The following is a 17,279-nucleotide window of genomic DNA, read 5'->3' as shown; positions in this document are numbered from 1 at the left end:
GCACGCACCAGCGAGCGCGCACAGACAGACGTAAACACACACATACAGAAAATATCAACATTTAAATACCATGGCTGTGACCGCTTAAGCCATTCCACCATGCAACATATCTACTGTTTCTAACCAAACATTACCATGTGATCCGAGTTCTCCTTCACAAAGTACAGGGTGACCAGCTGGTCTGCTAGAGGCGCCAGGCCACTGATGAAGAACTCAGTTTCAAACGCAGACACTGCGAGAGAAGAAACCCACATTACTACAACTCTAAACTAATGCTCTTACCCCCGCATTATATTACACTGAAAGTTCTACAAAACATTTTGTTATTCAACAATACATGTTCTCACCAATTTCCACATAACGGCTAGGAAGGTCTCTCAACTCTGTGTGGCCCCTCTCCTTCACAACACAGATCTTAATGGAGGAGCCCCAGCCGATGATGAGGGTGGAGTTGTCTTTCCAGCACAGACTGCAGGGGTACATATCAGGCCGCAGGCTGACGTTATCCCGCAGGACGTTGGTGATTCGCTGTTTGGTGCTGATGTCATAAATCTTCACCCCCTGGAAGAGACCGAGACAAACAGAGCATGTTCACTATCTGTCCATCTAATGCACTAATCTATGTAAGTTGACATGCTATATGATGCAATAAAAATCCTAACAGATACAAGAAAGTAAATGATCATCATTATCATAATGATGAAATATATAAATATAAATTAAACCACAAACTATTCACCGTGTTTCTTGTTGCCACGTATCTGCAGCTGTGACGGTTATCCTTACTTACCATATTGTTGGCCCAGGCGATGAGATTAGCCCTCCATTGGACGTTAGTGATGGTGCCCTCCCCCTCGTGCAGAGTGGAGGTCTTCCAGCGGTTCAGCCAGTTCTTCTCGTACAGCAGCAGCTTGGGAAGGCAACATTAAAAAAAAACTCACATCAGAATCACGTGTGTCACCAATGATATCCAAATCAGCACCACTGTTTCAAAAACAGACACAAACAATCGTGTCCTTGGAGCGGTGGTTTGTGGTTCTGTATTTCCACCACCAGAGGGCAGTAGAGCACAGGGACAGGAGGGTAGTCTTGTGTCAGTGGGCCTCACAGAGCGGGAGGATTGTGTTTAACTCTATCATAAACGTTAAGTACACAGACACTGTGTTTTCCAACTTACTTCAACTCAGTGAGCAGACATGATCTATCTTCACATGATTCAACTAACCTATCAGTGTGTATGTATGACATGATGTGACAAAAGAAGTGGAAGGGAAATCTAAAGATTGCATTAAAGATGTGGTCTTGAAACATGGATCACCTTCATAATAAAAGACTGACAAAATCAATTCCTGATTACTTAATTACTTCAGTAGGTTTGACAGACAAAGCTTTTTCGAAATCACTTTGATTCTCGTCAATGGCTTTGAGACAATGATGGCTGTAGTCACTCTTTCCAGTCATTATGTAGACGGTGGAGGCGTCACCTCAAAGGCCATATACATAAAAAGCCTTTCAGGCCCTTTTAAAGCATCTCTCAGTGTCATACAGATGGATGTACAATACCATATAGGTATTATGTTCTGGGGAGTGAGATGAGACAGCCCCGGCTTCTCTAATTAAAAAAAAAGTCTGAAAATGTTAACAGTTCTCTCCAAAGAGAGGATATAACACTGGCAGAACTGTGGAGACAGAATTGAATTGCCTTTGACAGGATGTGGCTCCAGTTGAGGCTTATTGATTTTCATCACAGGGCGCTTTATGGAGGGTCTTGAGAACAGGGAGAGGAAAGAAATCAGTACCAATTGAAAGAAAATGGTTACACTAACAATGAGCGTTTCCTAAGAAAAGAAAGGTGGATTGGATGATTCCAGACGCTCTCTCTCACCAGTGCTGTAGATATGTATACATCTTGTATTTTCTCCCCAATGGTCATTGAAATACAGTACTTGTACAGATTCTTGGTCTATTTGAATCATTTATACTAAGTGATGCCGCAGACTGCAAGTCTTTGTAACTCAAAAGGGAACATTAATACCTAATATAGATCAAGCGTTTTCTGAGTCAGACAAATTAGAGAAGAGACTGCTGTGTGCCTGCCTGTCCAGGACCCTAAGACTATGGGCCTTCCTGATAATGACATCTATTTGGTGTGCTTGTGAAGCATTGCCTTTCAAACACTGTTGAGCGAGCAGCACTTTGTGAAAATGGGCCGTTCTCCCCGGAGTGCACTCCAGACGAGAGACAGGGGAAAGTAAGAGCCTTTCACACCACCCAGCAAAAGCCTACAAGGGAGGAGGCTCACAAGAACAACATCTAAATGAATTTTGAAAAACAACGGCTAATATCCTATCCGCATTAGCTAACGCTCAACAGTTTTCAACTACACTGCTAACACTGTTGAGATGGGCTATATACTGAAATAACATTGAAAAATACCTTTCAAATCTCACCTTGTTGCCTCCGGTGACAAATTGTTTGTAGCTTGAACTGCTGAACCGAGGGTGCAACGCCACCACCTGGAGAACATGGCGAGTGGATCCATTTTAGAACGCGTCAAGAGTTTAGAAGCAATGGTGGGGGCTATCTTGAGACGCACTGAATATATTAGTATACCACCTCGTACATATACTCTCAACTAAAAAGTATGAAGTTAAAAGAAGTACAAGTATTTGACATCCGCTTACTTTGACAGGGCAGTCAAAGTTCTCATGGAAGCCCTCCCTTGTGTAGAGTCCAAACACTTGAACCTGCAATAGAGAAAGTGTAGAATGTCAGTATAAAAATAAAAAAAATCTGTACTGTGTTTGCAGCTGTTTCTGAGGCACTCTTGTGTATGCAGGGGGAGTTCTGGACAGCAAGACTGATTGGATCACTGCTACCCTTCCACTGGGTCACCAATTAGTGGCCAGGTTGAATCTCTGAACCCTCTGGTGCTTTGACACGAGCATCGTAATCTTTGGCTTTACCACAGCCGCAGTTACTGTAGTTACCGCAATACCTTATGAAACAATTACACTGTACCACAGCCTGACTGTCTGGGAGTCTGGGAGTCAAAAAGAAAGTTTCAAAAAGAAACATCACACCCTTTTTCACTCTTCATTTTCAATCCCATAGATGATTCAGGATTATTTGAAGGGAGTGACACAGATTAATGGCAAACTGAATTGGTCGAGGATGAAAAACTGCAGCGGCGTCGATTTTAATTGTCAACGCCACTTTCTGTGCGACAAGATCTTGTTTCGCCGCTGGAGTGCGAGCGAGGAGGCGATATCAGAGAGCATATCTGGACTGCAGGATCCATGAAGGATGGTAATAATGATCAGGAGAGGAGCGATAACAAGAAGGTAGAGAGCACTGAGAGGGTATACATAGAGACCCGATGACTGACAGCCAGGCAGACAGATGGGAGAGTCTTTCCTCTTAGAACATGAACATGTGCTTGTTCAAAACCCTATACATTTGTAGATTTATGAAAGTAAACAGGTATGAGGAAGATAAAGCTTCTGGTTTGTAAAACTTATGAGTACTAGGGCACATACCGTATTTCTAAATTCCCTTTCTCCAGGTAACAAGTTCCATTAAATTCTAAATATGAACAAGAATATCCTTTGCTTTTGGCATTGATGAAATGAGTTCAACACATGATATAATTTCATGGTAAATGCAAAGTGATGTTCAACGTATTACACATAATACCTTGCCACTTAATGGTGGGGCAGAGATCGAGGCTACATTCCAAATGGCACCCTATTCCCTAATTGAATCAACGTTGTTTCCACGTAATTTCAATGAATTTACGTTGAACTAACGTGGAATAGACGTTGAATTGACATCTGTGCCCAGTGGAGTGTCACTCGTACGGCCTGTACGGCCACCAGTTTGGAGCAGAGAGATGATCTCACCTTGCCGTCCTCAGAGCAGATCCCCATATGCTCTCCACTTTCATCCAGACTGATCTGGTTGATCTTCACTGGACTCTGAGGAAAGACCACAACAACATTGACACTGAATGACTGGGAACGTTCTGAGAGCATTATTTGGAATTGAGTTGAGTACTTACAATTTCAAACTTCTGAGTCAGATTTCCTTGGATGTCCAGAAGGAAAACCTTCCCAAAGTGAGTGCCCAGTGCAAGGAACTGAAATGGAATAAACCTGAGATTAATCTTTAGGACAATTCAAGATTTTTAGCAAAAGTGTGTACTACTGGTGAAAGCTGTGGCAAGAGGATTAAAAATGCACTCTGTCTAGCATAGCTGGGGAAGGCGAGTAGTGGGCTCTGGGGCAAAAACTGTGAAATTACAGAGGGTGGGAAAACCCTGTTTATTAAAGCAGACAGTGTGAAATGGTATTTTGTCTCTCAAATTAAAACGCTTAAACATAATACATGCGCTGTACATCTGGCTTCTCCTTGCGTCGCCAGCAACCCAACCACCGCCTCTCCTGCCCACCATAAAGCTATTATTTTCTACAGAGCAGCAACTGGTTTCCCACGTTTCCTGCACAGTATGTGAGTGTGTTGAAGTGTGTGTGTGTGTGTGTGAGAGAGAGAGTGTACGTATGTGTAGGTCCGCTGGGACAAGAAATTATAAAAACTGGGAGGCTTTTTGGCATTAGATTAAGTGTGCGTTCTTCCACACAGGCCCAGCTCGAGCCCCTCCCCCTAATCCCTCTCCCCTGTGTGTGCGGTGAGCCCACCATGCTTCAGTGCAGCCTATAATGAAATGCTTATATTTACAGGCACAGCTGAGCATGTCAGACAGAGCCCCTGCAATCTCCCCAAATAAAATACCCCAAAAATAAATAAATAAAGGGATCAACCTTGCGAGGCGGAGCGACTTTTAAAAATGATTTATTAGAATGGAATTGTTCAAATTAAATTCCGATTCAGGCACTGAAAATATGAGGCAACATCAGGCAAAGCGGCGTGTTGGTGGTTTTATAGGTGCTGGGGGTTGGCTGGGTCGGGGGTTTGTGTCACAGTACAGGTAGCGTAGCTGGCAGGCGGTGCACAAGAACAAAAACACCGGCAAGAAGGAATGTCGGGTAAAATGTGGAATTTCTGCACAGCAATGTCTCTCACTCTGGCACGATTGCTTGTTTTTAGGATCAGGATCAGAGAGGAGAGAAAAAATAAATACGTGAAAATCAATAGTGGTTAATAAAACATCAGGTGAGCAGACGTAACCAGGTATGACTCGTCCTCTGTTCAGACGTGCATGAGTGCACGCGGTGCCATAACGATTAGCCATCCAGCTCAGAGATGGCCCGCTGAAAAACAGAAACGTTCAAAAAGAGAACATGGGAGCAAAAAGCTGAAAGAAACTGAAGAAGAAAGGGATAAAGAAAATGGCCGGCGGCAGCTGATGTGTACCTTCCCTGAGTGAAAGGGATGAGTGGAGGGTGAGAAAGAAATGGCCTGCCTCTCCATGTTGTAGAAAGAGAATGCTAACCGACATTGAATATATCAAACGTGCGTAAACAATGACATTTTAAATCTAGTGTAGTTTAGCCAGCAAAGCTCTTCTAGGTTAGGACCTGTACCTTATCATGGACAGTCATACAGCTGGCAGCATCCTTTTGGAGAATCTCAGTCACCCCATTGGCCAGTCGCTCATACTTCAGCTTAGGCTCCTCCTCACTGTCCTCTTCCTAGTTTGAAAGAGGGATTCAGTTAAAACAATCCAGCATAACTCGTCTATAATACACCGAATATTACACTGGCACAGATTCATGCATTCACATTGCTGATAGGGAATTCCCATACCAAATTCAGATTCCCTATCAGCAAGGTAGGAAATTCAATACAAAAATTCCATAGAAAATTCCCTTTCACCATAAGCAAGGTAAATGTTTCTAGATACACAAATAAACGTCCAAGGCCAGTCCACTCTCCATCTGTAACCAGATCATCCTTCCTCTCTACTGGCTGTGCCACACTGTCCCGGGAACATAAATTGATTACAACCCTCCTAGGAACCCCAAGCATGTGTGCTGCTGCCATATTCTCCTGTTGTACATTTGCTGTCACAGCCTGAATATTCCCTATAACCCAGTTTATAACCAATGCTGCATAGACTGAGGCCGTCTATATGGTGCATCAACACAAAACAAAGACTGCTATTATCAGCACTATGGGAGAAGGGGGGGGGGGGGGGGGTTCAGTGTGTGGAAAGAATTTCATTTACAAGAACCATCCTTTCCCACTTTACACCAGCATGTCTATTTCCTGTTTATTCCCTTGTGAAATGTCTAATGCATGGGCGTTTGTCACAGTTTTACAAAGCTATAACACAGAACAACAAATGTACACCCCCATAGAGGGTCTACGGGCACCGTTTTTCAGACGTTTGTTAGCGTGGTAAATTTCATTTTTGTTAGGTTTATGAAACTTTGCCACAACATCCCATTTCAATTAATATATATTAATATAGTCTAAATGTTTAATAGGGCATGATAAATCAAGGGTCTGATCAGAAAGTCATATGACAACAGCCCATGGGGGACACAATCAAGTGAACGTGAATCTGTCTAAAGAGCATGAACCAAGGGTCTGGTGGGAGTATGTAACTTGGTTCCAATCTAGCCATTCTGGCAAAGCCTTCAGCACATAGGCTACACTCTCACTTCATTCATCAAGTCGGTCTACTGACAACCCACTCACGGAGACAGGTGCCTAGCGAATGGGCAAGCTACACCACAATAACTGAATAAGCGGGGTCTTGTAGCGATTCAGAGGGGACATACAATCATGCAGTCCCAGGTGCTTGTTTACCTGTGAGTGTTAGTGTGCAGAGAGGATTCTGTTTGTGGACTGGTGATAGGGGGCAGGCAGACTTTTCATTTACTGGTGAAGATTTTCTTTCTCCATTCGGAATGGTTTTTCTTTGGGGAGTAGGGGGTGGAATTGCTCAATGTACTGGCTATTCCTTACATTTCATTCTCTGTATCATTTAAAGACAGGCTGCTCCACACCCTCCCTAGCAGTCTGACATGCTATATTTTATTTAGTGATTCCCACAACTGCACGCGTCTCTGACATGGTCAGACATTTTATCTTCTGCTGTTAATCCAGACGATTTTCACAACATCTGGAAAATTGCATAATAACATTTCTCTAAATTTGCCTTGCTTTTGCTGTAAAAAAAAACCAACGTTGTTTGTTTACATGTGGGAAGAGAATAAATGCACAAACAGCACATACATTTTCTACAATTACTTCGGCCTAAATTAATCAAAAATGTTCCACTTTTTATTAGCTGGCCATATACATAGTTTGCACACAGTATCTTACCTCAGAGTCATCTGTGGATTCTTCACTTGGTTTTCTTCCCTAGAAGACATACAATCGTGTTTATTAAAAGACAAGAGAGATCTAAAGCAAAAATGACATTACATTATGGATGCAATGTTTGCTTTAGACCAGCTTGGTTTGAGTTTGACAGATAATTAGCCAAGTAAAACTCAACTACACAATGCACTTCACATCAACGGAGTTGAGCGGAGATGAGAGTGGGTGGAGTGTACCTCCGACTACATCGAGTCGCTCTCAGTCGATACGAGGAAAAAGTCGGTGGTTGTATTTTATTATCGTTTTATTAAAAAGTATGGATTTCAGCAAACAAAGGAAGGCACACAGAGGACAAACATGGGTAGGCTACACGGTAAGGGTTTAAAAAGGGCAACTGCACTTCCTGATTTGGCCTGGTTATAGATTTGGTTCATTAAAGGGCAATTCCGCCACTTTTCAACCTCATATTCATCATTTCCAGCACCAAACCAGTGTCTACATACAGATAACTGCCAAAATAAAGGAAACACCAACACAAATTGTCTTAACATAGATTCTATAAGTGTCTGGAACTCTATTGAAGGGATGCGTCACCAATCTTCCTCAAGAAATTCCATCATTTGGTATTTTGTTGATTGTGGTGGAAAACGCTGTCTCAGGCGCCGCTCCAGAATCTCCCCTAAGTATTCAATTGGGTTGAGATCTGGTGAATGAGACGGCCAAGTCATACGGTTTACATAGTTTTCATGCTCATCAAACCATTCAGTGCCCTGTGGATGGGGGCATTGTCCTCCTATGGGGCACAGCCCTGTGGATGGGGACATTTTCCTTCTATGGGGCACAGCCCTGTGGATGGGGGCATTGTCCTCCTATTGGGACACAGCCCTGTGGATGGGGACATTGTCCTCCCATTGGGACACAGCCCTGTGGATGGGGACACAGCCCTGTGGATGGGGACACAGCCCTGTGGATGGGGACATAGCCCTGTGGATGGGGACATAGCCCTGTGGATGGGGACACAGCCCTGTGGATGGGGACACAGCCCTGTGGATGGGGACACAGCCCTGTGGATGGGGACATAGCCCTGTGGATGGGGACATAGCCCTGTGGATGGGGACATAGCCCTGTGGATGGGGACAAAGCCCTGTGGATGGGGACATAGCCCTGTGGATGGGGACATAGCCCTGTGGATGGGGACATAGCCCTGTGGATGGGGACATTGCCCTGTGGATGGGGACATAGTCCTCCTATGGGGGCATAGCCATGGTAGCCAAAATAATGTCCTGCCCAATATTTTTTATACATGACCCTAAGCATGATGGTATATTAATTAAATCATGTTTTTTCTCAAAAACCTAGAAATGCACCGTTTTCACATGTTGACACTGGTATTGTGCTGGACATAATGCGAATGAGGTTGAAAAGTGGGGAAATTGCCCTTTAAGAAATGCTAGCGGCCATGACTGTGGTTTAAATGTTTGATTGATGTGGGTGTCTCGTGTGTGTTCGCAGGTAGGAAGAGTTAGCCAAATGATTTCGCCAATTAGCTTCAACCGGCTGGTGTGCAACCGTGGCAAAGAAAGTTTGACTTGTCTTACAGATAAAAAGATTTAAAGCATATGCATAACCATGGCAGCAATTGAAAGGGACCAGTTAGTAAATTATGGGGAAATTATTAGACCAAAAGGAGAGGACAACTAAATAGAATCCAAACATTACCCTATTGATTGTATGTGCATTTTACATATACTTTTTGTGAACGAGATCTTAAAATACTATGGATACATTCAGTAACATGATAAGAATATTCCTGGACGATATGGTGTAGGTGCAACAGAAGACAAACACATTTCGAGGGTTTGAGTGAGAGGACTAACTAGTGTAGCCACTCTAAAGTGTTTCCTAAGTCATTTCAATGCACTTATGACAGAAAGAAGACTCTGCAACAGTAAGGTGCTTTCTATTCGCTGTAATCACTGTGCCATTGAGGAATTAAAGCAAGCACACTTGTATTTGGTTTGTTTGGAACACAACCTTGCATCCCTGCCGTCATATAATTACTGTTGTGTCCATTCTAAATCGCAATCTGGGTCAGGTGGGCACAATTTTGTTGTTATATTGCCAACACGACTAGCGAAGTTATAAAATACGATACTACAGTGTTAGGCTTTCAGGGATTTCAGGGAAACAAATCATAATTTTGGTGCACAAAATAAAGAGTCATGAGCCGTGGCGACCCGTCATTCAGGGCAGGTGGGGCAGAGCGTGTCACATATCAGTTTGCAAGCAATGTAAAAATAATTATATATAACTCAGTTAATAAAGCTGCATACACACATGGTCTCTTTTTTGTTTTCTTGAGTAAGGCAGCTCCAAAATGCAGGTGTTTCAGCCTAGGTTAGTGCTTTCTGTGGTGGTGGGGCGAGCCAGCAGAAAATAGGAGCATTGCGCCGTGATTGACTCAGTGTTCTGTCACTCATGGGGACAGTACGTCATCGGCAAGTTTAAGTCCTTAGCAAGGGTAGACATCCAAAATTTCAGCCCTTTGGGTCCTGCCATAGAGTTATATTACAATTGCCCTTCCAAGAAGGCTCAAGGTCATTGGCCACAGATAAAATGAAGGTCAAATCACGTTATATCTACAGAAGCTTTGATTGGACTGATCATGTCAACATCTTACTTTCAAAGTCTTAGCTAGCAGTCATCATCATGAATAAAGTTGACAATCTACTGGCAAATCATTTTTAATCATTGTCATATGAAGAGAAATAATGAAGAGAAATTGTAGATAAAATATATCGGTGCTCATCGGCAATGAAAATTACACAAGTTGGAAATCGCAAATTCAACAATGAGTCGTTTTGAAGGAATCAATAGCTAACTGCAAGCATCGCAAAGCAACCACTAACCTGCTATTCAATGGAGTGGCTGTGTTCCCCCCCCAAGTTCCCACCATGAATCCAGAGAATGCCAGACCTTGATGACAAACTTTGCCCACAAAGGAACGCTGCGCCACTCACAAGGTGAGTCCAAAAATGTCTTGCATGCTGCTGCATAAATTATGTAATATCCAAGGGAGATACAGTTGAAGTCAGAAGATTACATACACTTAGGTTGGACTCATTAAAACTTGTTTTTCAACCACTCCACAAATTTCTTGTTAACAAACTATAGTTTTGGCAAGTGGGTTAGGACATCTACTTTGTGCATGACACAAGTCATTTTTCCAACATTTGTTTACAGGCAGATGATTTCACTGTATCACAATTCCAGTGGGTCAGAAGTTTACATACACTAAGTTGACTGTGCCTTCAAACAGTTTGGAAAATTACAGAAAATTATGTCATGGCTTTAGAAACTTCTGATAGGCTAATTGACATCATTTGAGTCAATTGGAGGTGTACCTGTGGATGCATTTCAAGGCCTACCTTCAAACTCAGTGCCTCTTTGCTTGACATCATGGGAAAATCCAAAGAAATCAGCCAAGACCTCAGAAAAAGAAATGGAGACCTCCACAAGTCTGGTTCATCCTTGGGAGCAATTTCCAAACGCCATGTTCATCTGTACAAACAATAGTACGCAAGTATAAACACCATGGGACCACACAGCCGCCATACCGCTCAGGAAGGAGACGAGTTCTGGCTTAAGGACAACAAAGTCAAGGTATTGGACTGGCCATCACAAAGCCCTGACCTCATCCTATAGAAAATGTGTGGGCAGAACTGAAAAAGCGTGTGTGAGCAAGGAGGCCTACAAACCTGACTCAGTTACACCAGCTCTGTCAGGAGGAATGGGCCAAAATTCACCCAACTTATTGTGGGAAGCTTGTGGAAGGCTACCCGAAACGCTTGACCCAAGTTAAACAATTTAAAGGCAATGCTACCAAATACTAATTGAGTGTATGTAAACTTCTGACTCACTGGGAATGTGATGGGAAAAAAAGCTGAAATAAATCACTAATATTATTCTGACAAATAAAGTGGTGATCCTAACTGACCTAAGACAGGGAAGTTTTACTAGGATTAAATGTCAGGAATTGTGAAAAACTGAGTTGAAATGTATTTGGCTAAAGTGTATGTAAACTTCCAACTTCAACTGTATGTATGCTGTAGCTAAGAAATGTAACACTAAGTGTATGTTGTGAAGTAAGCAGTTAGTAGCCCATGTGCTTCACCCTAATAATTTGGTCTATTTTCACCAACACGGTATTGTAAACACATCGTTCGTGGCGGGTGTGTGCTTGTTTGCCAACTTTTTTTGTACAACTTTGACAGTGCTACTGAAAGTAGTGGTGGCGCTTGGCTTGCACGTGCAAATTCAACACACACAACGTACTATAATAGAATTGTGTTATTTGACGTGTCAAATTAAAAGCTGATTTAACACGTCAAATAGTGTTGTATGACGTGTATCTTTTTTGAAACGCATAGACCCAAACTGCGTTCAATGTGCCTCACCCTAATAATTTGGTATATTTTCACCTCTTAATTTTGCCTCCTGTTCTAACTTGATGGTGCACATGTAGCCTATAACCTGTTTTAGAGAAATGTAATCATCAAATATTGTAAGAGCTCTCATTGTCTGTTTATATGCCCCCTTTATTTATCCTACGGTTCTGACTTGTACAGGGAGCACACTGTAAGAACGGCCCATGTTCGGAATTCTGTCGCTGTTCATTTCAAAAGTGCTGAATAAATAGTTATAATGACTACGTCCATCCTAGCTCGCTCATTATTGTCTTAATCTAAGATTGCCTCTTATCGTCCCCTTATGCCATAGTTTGTACATCTTAATTGTCAGTAGAAACCACATTTGTTGAAGCAAGTCAGCCATGTTTTTTAAAAGGCAGTAAATAATGCTGAATGAACTGCTTCGATTCCAAACAAGGCTCCGCTGATAGCCAGGTGTAGCAGTGGTAAGGTGTTGGGACTGCTGATGGGACAGCTTTATGTAGGCCCTAACAGTTTGTGGGCACCGTTTGTCACCGTTATAGTGAAATTAATGTATTGTTTAGTGTAGTGTAGTGGCATGCATCCCACTTCTTTCTTTTTGCCTCACCAAGATTTACATGCTAAAATCGCCACTGGTCATGAGTGCATTCAGCGTGCCGCGGCAAATTTTCTTCACAGTAGACAAACATACAGTGCCAATTTTAGCATGTAAAACTTGGTGGGGCAAACTCCACTTTTTATTTTATTTTTAGATACATGCCAGCAAAGCCACTACACAACACTAAACAATACATTAATTGCCGTATAACGGTGCCAAAGGTGCCCACAAACTGTTAGGGCCTACATAAAGCTGTCCCAACAACAGAGCTTTCCTTTCAGCACCATGAAGTGAATCCTTCACCTAAAATGATGAATAAAATACTAATGAGATAGACCTATATAAGCAATAGGCCTATAACAATTATGATGTACAAACTACGGCATAAGGGAATGATGAGCGGATAAGAGGCAAGCCGAAATTTCGATTAAGACAATGAGCGAGCTAAGACAGACGTAGTCAATATAACGATTTGTTCAGCACTTTTGAAACGTACAGCGACAGAATTCCGAACATGGGCCGTTCTTACAGTATTCTCCCTGTACACCAAGTCAGAACCATAGGATATATAAAGGGGGCATATAAAGGGGCCAAGTCTGAGGTTCTGAGGGGGAAAGGGACCAAATGATTAGGGTGAGGCACATGGGCTACTAATAGCTTACAACACAACATACATTTAGTATTACTTTCTTAGCTACAGTATACATATCTCCCTGGCATATTACATCATTTATGCAGCAGCCTACAAGACATTTTGGGACGTTTTGGACTGTTGTGCTGTGCTCACTTGAACAGGAAGGTGGAGGGTGGTCCTTCTTGTGGGCAAATTTGACATCAAAGTCTGGCATTCTGTGGATTTATGGTGCTTAAGACAACTGGGAACTCTGAAAAAACAAGGTTGAATCATGACATTAGTGATCTTCAGGTCAGAGCTGATGTCTGAGATTTCCCAGTTGTTTTGAACACTGCAGAAGTCATACTGGATTGACAGCATGGCCAAGGTATTCAACCATTTCTGACCCATGGTGTTACGTGTGAATATTTATCCAGACAGATGTTTTAAATCCTTAAACCCAGACATGGACCACACACCCTCTCCACCGAATAGCAGGCAGAGGAAGCAAAATAGTGAATGCTTTGCAACGCCTGCAGTTAGCCACTGATTCTTTCCAAACCACTCATCGATGAATTTTGCAATTTCCGACTTGTGATTTTACATAATTTGATCTGTGGCCAATGACCTTGATCCTTCTTGGATGGGCACTTCAAATGAAAATCTATGGCACTTGTTTTAATTGTTTGCAAACTGTGACACAAATGAATGACAAAATAACATGCAAAACAGGCAACAGCTCTGCCCCAGGTGCCTGGAAGACGCATCCCCACTGCAAGCATAGTCACATTTTCTTCAGAATAACCCAAGGTATGGCGCCAAGCAATTTTATGATATGGAAATGTGAAGCGCACATTTGGACTCACTAGTGTTTGGCATGCTGGTATGACAAAGCAGTATTTATTATAATCCTCAACATCTCGTCTTTCAAAATACATTGAGTCCTCTTAATATACAGCATTTCCTTCACTGAATCAACAAAGAATGTGCTAAAGCTGCCTATTTAGTGGGAGGGATGAGCGCAACTTCTTGTGTTCAAGTGTTCAAGTTCAGAACGACTGTCAGTCAAAACCCATACAGCGCTGTGAAGTGCAGAGCCTGAGGTCATATATAGCATGTTACTGTACAGCCACTGGGTTCCAATTTAGGCATTTATCAGTGCCCAAATCTGCCATTTTCAACCTGTATGGTATGAGTGTAAAGGGTTACATCATCGAAATTTGGAGCTATTGAACTTTTAAAATATTGTCCCATGTACATTGTGCAATTTTTTCTTATGGTCTCTTATTAACCCTATTGGGCCAGTGAATGTTACACCAAATTCACTATGGGCATTATTATCGGGCTGCATGCAGGTGCGCTGCGAATTGGCGATTACTTGGGCGCTGCCAGTTGTGGGCAGGACTAAAATAAATCCAACCCACAGAAAACTGTGGGTACCTTCATTCCGTGACACGCCATTTTCTCCTATCATCTCGCAAATCTCCGTTTTGGACGAGACTGACTTTATGACCAAAATTATCCTGTTCACACTTTGTAGTCAATTTTGACACTAGAATAAAACGTTTGACTCATGTCGATGCCACATAGGTCAAACGAGAAATTACTTTTTAGGGGCAGTCCCTCTAGAATAAAAAGAAATGTAAGTATCAACTGCAAAGCGAATCAAAGGAGTCTGAGATTCCTTTCAAAAATGAGTCTGCTCTCAACTCTGTGGAGGAGTTGAGGTACTTGGCTAACAGGGGCTTATTCATTAGGCCTATTCTGTTGCAAAGCATTTCTTAAACGGAAACAATGCCCCCGTACACAAAGCAAGGTCCAAACTGGTTTGTCGAGATCGGTGTTGAAGAACTTGACCGACCTGCACAAAGCCCTGACCTCAACCCCATCGAACACCTTTGTGATGAATTGGAAAGCCGACTGCAAGTCAGGCCTTATCACTCAAGATCATTGCCCGACCTCACTAATGCTCTTGTGGCTGAATGGAAGCAAGTCCCTGCAGCAATGTTCCAATATCTAGTGGAAAGCCTTCCCAGATGAGTGGAGGCTGTTATAATCAGCAAAGCGGGGGACCAACTCCATATTAATTCCATTGATTTTGGAATGAGATGTTCAACAAGCAGGCGTCCACATACTTTTGGTCATGTAGTGTACATAAACAAAATCAAACAAGATCCTATAAAGACACCAGGAGTATCTTAAGAAACAAAAAGAAAGATACCTCAAGAGAAAAGAAAGTGGTGAACAGAAATCCACCTTTCCCAGTGTGAAAAAAGGAGGCAATGGAAAATAAACCAAAGAAACAGAAGATCAACTATCCAGAAAAGAGTGGTTATGGTGTCATACCTGTCAAGGAACACACCGCCACACTCACCTGAAGTCTTACAGCTACACAATGATGACCTACCCGCCCCTCAAATGACTCCACTTCTATGTGATTGTTGAATTATTACAGTCTGTGGGCCAAAACAGAGGCAGACAAAGCACAACCTTCTACGCTAACCTGCACAGCACCACAGCCATCTCCTAGCGCAATACAGCCCATTTCTGACATACATGAGGGACTGATTGGAAAGTGTTGTGAAATATGATTTATATATGACCCTTACCCTGGTATTATACAATATGTTGATGCAGAGAGCTGCGCTCTAGTCAAGACAATGAGTTGTGTGGGAGCCAACCGATTATTTTGGCCAATGAGAGAGGACATTGTATGGTACCAACCAGAGAATGTGTTTGGGCTTGTCCCTGAGCCTCATCCAGTGACAAAACGGCATATGATGCTTGATGGCGCAGTCTGGGAGGAAATTTGCTCTCTCGTTAAGCAATAGAGGGTATTAAGGGCAAAACCTAATATTGAGTGAGCACACATCTATCTCACGAGTCTGAATTAATAGACTGCAACCAGTGAACAATAATTTGTTTAATGTCAACCAGTGTTTCCAACTATGTATTTCTGCCTAATGCATTGAATCCCAAAATTGTCAGGTTTGAATGGTGTGTTCTATATCTTCAATGAAATTAAACATATGTGACATAAAAAATATTTAATGCTATCAGTTGTTAATATTATATGTCATTTCCACCACGCTGTCATTACCATCACGGTATATATTTTTGAGGAAAAGCTGTATTAAATTACAATTGATATTGATGATTTTTCCCATATGTGAACGCGTTCTTAAGATAAGTCCTAAAATAATGTAAAATATAACAATTTTGATGTGGTAAATACATGTTTCTGAGTATCATCAAGGCATATATGGATATCTAGACATGATGAACTCATAATTAAGAAAACTTCCCAGAAAATAAATAATGTGAAATGTTATATAAAATACCTTGGGCAAAATTTCTGTAATTGCCTTTTCAACTTAAATAGCACTATTTATGACGTGGTGGTACTGACATTTCCCCTCGAGTATTAGGGTTCTAGATTATCTTCATCAGCTAACATCACTTTGTGAATTTTTTAGAATTGATGTAACAAAAACACAAAGGGCTCATAATTCACAAAGGTCATGGTAACTGACTGCTATTATCTAATAGAACAAAATGTATAACCTCAGGCCTTATTTTCGACGTATATTCCAAAACCCTATTATTTCCCCCATTTTTCACATGGGGTGGCTAAAGAAACAGTGGTAACTTATTTCCGGGTTTTAGGACTACAAGCTGGCGTTATACAATTAACTAGCAAAATACTATTGTCTTGGTTGACATTTTTCAGCAATGCACTGTCTTCATCACATGCATACTAGGTTACAAATGCAAATAAATAATTTGGTTATAATAATATCCTAGAAAAGCCAATGCACGGAGATAAAGTCCATTGATTTGATTGCAAAACAGATGAGACGATTGGCTACGCTTACCTTCTCTACTTCTGCCATGATGATTGAGATTGGAAGCGATAGCAGAACAGCGTCCTATTCTCAGCTATCCATTAGTGACTTTAAATATTTAGCTAGCTAATGGTACGTAAAAGAAAACTACACGAATTCACTGAATTCTCCAGATATCAAAACGGTTTCTTGTTGACAAACGTACTATGCAAGTCATGTAAAATCACATGACAGAAACCGGAAACGTGTGGTATTATGGGTCTCTTGTCAAATGGATTGCACCAAAGAGGATCTATTATTTTGCCAAGATGGTCGACTAGGCGCTCTACTCATGGAAATACATTGCGGGAGGAAGCACGATCAGGTGGGAACGTTCTAGCCAATTATATTTTTGTAGAAGACATATCACTCTCATTATAACTTAAGTATTATGAATAGCAATTCACCTTTATCTTGACCAAATTCAACACTCGCTCATTGTC

General features: G+C 41.9%; 1 protein-coding gene across 6 annotated transcripts in view; it reads right to left on the bottom strand.

Annotated features, from left to right (window-relative positions):
- Nucleotides 1–17,041, bottom strand: part of LOC139583815 (vacuolar protein sorting-associated protein 41 homolog) — a 28,225-nt gene extending 11,184 nt beyond the window's left edge. For 2 of the 6 annotated variants that reach the window (XM_071415335.1, XM_071415336.1), the window contains exons 1-11: nucleotides 16,828–17,041; nucleotides 13,127–13,223; nucleotides 7,294–7,332; nucleotides 5,544–5,651; nucleotides 4,061–4,138; nucleotides 3,903–3,977; nucleotides 2,685–2,747; nucleotides 2,451–2,516; nucleotides 791–910; nucleotides 348–561; nucleotides 135–232 (exon numbers count right to left, since the gene is read on the bottom strand). In XM_071415335.1, the coding sequence (XP_071271436.1) occupies nucleotides 135–232; nucleotides 348–561; nucleotides 791–910; nucleotides 2,451–2,516; nucleotides 2,685–2,747; nucleotides 3,903–3,977; nucleotides 4,061–4,138; nucleotides 5,544–5,651; nucleotides 7,294–7,332; nucleotides 13,127–13,174 (909 nt within the window). In that variant the 5' untranslated portion in view covers nucleotides 13,175–13,223; nucleotides 16,828–17,041. Of the gene's footprint in view, nucleotides 1–134; nucleotides 233–347; nucleotides 562–790; nucleotides 911–2,450; nucleotides 2,517–2,684; nucleotides 2,748–3,902; nucleotides 3,978–4,060; nucleotides 4,139–5,543; nucleotides 5,652–7,293; nucleotides 7,333–10,199; nucleotides 10,222–10,718; nucleotides 10,991–13,126; nucleotides 13,224–16,827 lie in introns of those variants that run through there. The other 4 variants (XM_071415337.1, XM_071415339.1, XM_071415338.1 and 1 more) reach the window with 4 other exon arrangements.
- Between the last annotated feature and the right edge of the window lie 238 nt (nucleotides 17,042–17,279).

Source organism: Salvelinus alpinus, chromosome 8 (assembly GCF_045679555.1).
Source record: "Salvelinus alpinus chromosome 8, SLU_Salpinus.1, whole genome shotgun sequence".
NCBI lineage: Eukaryota > Metazoa > Chordata > Actinopteri > Salmoniformes > Salmonidae > Salvelinus > Salvelinus alpinus.
The sequence above is the reverse complement of the archived record's forward strand: the minus strand, read 5'-3'. Positions and strand labels throughout refer to the sequence as shown.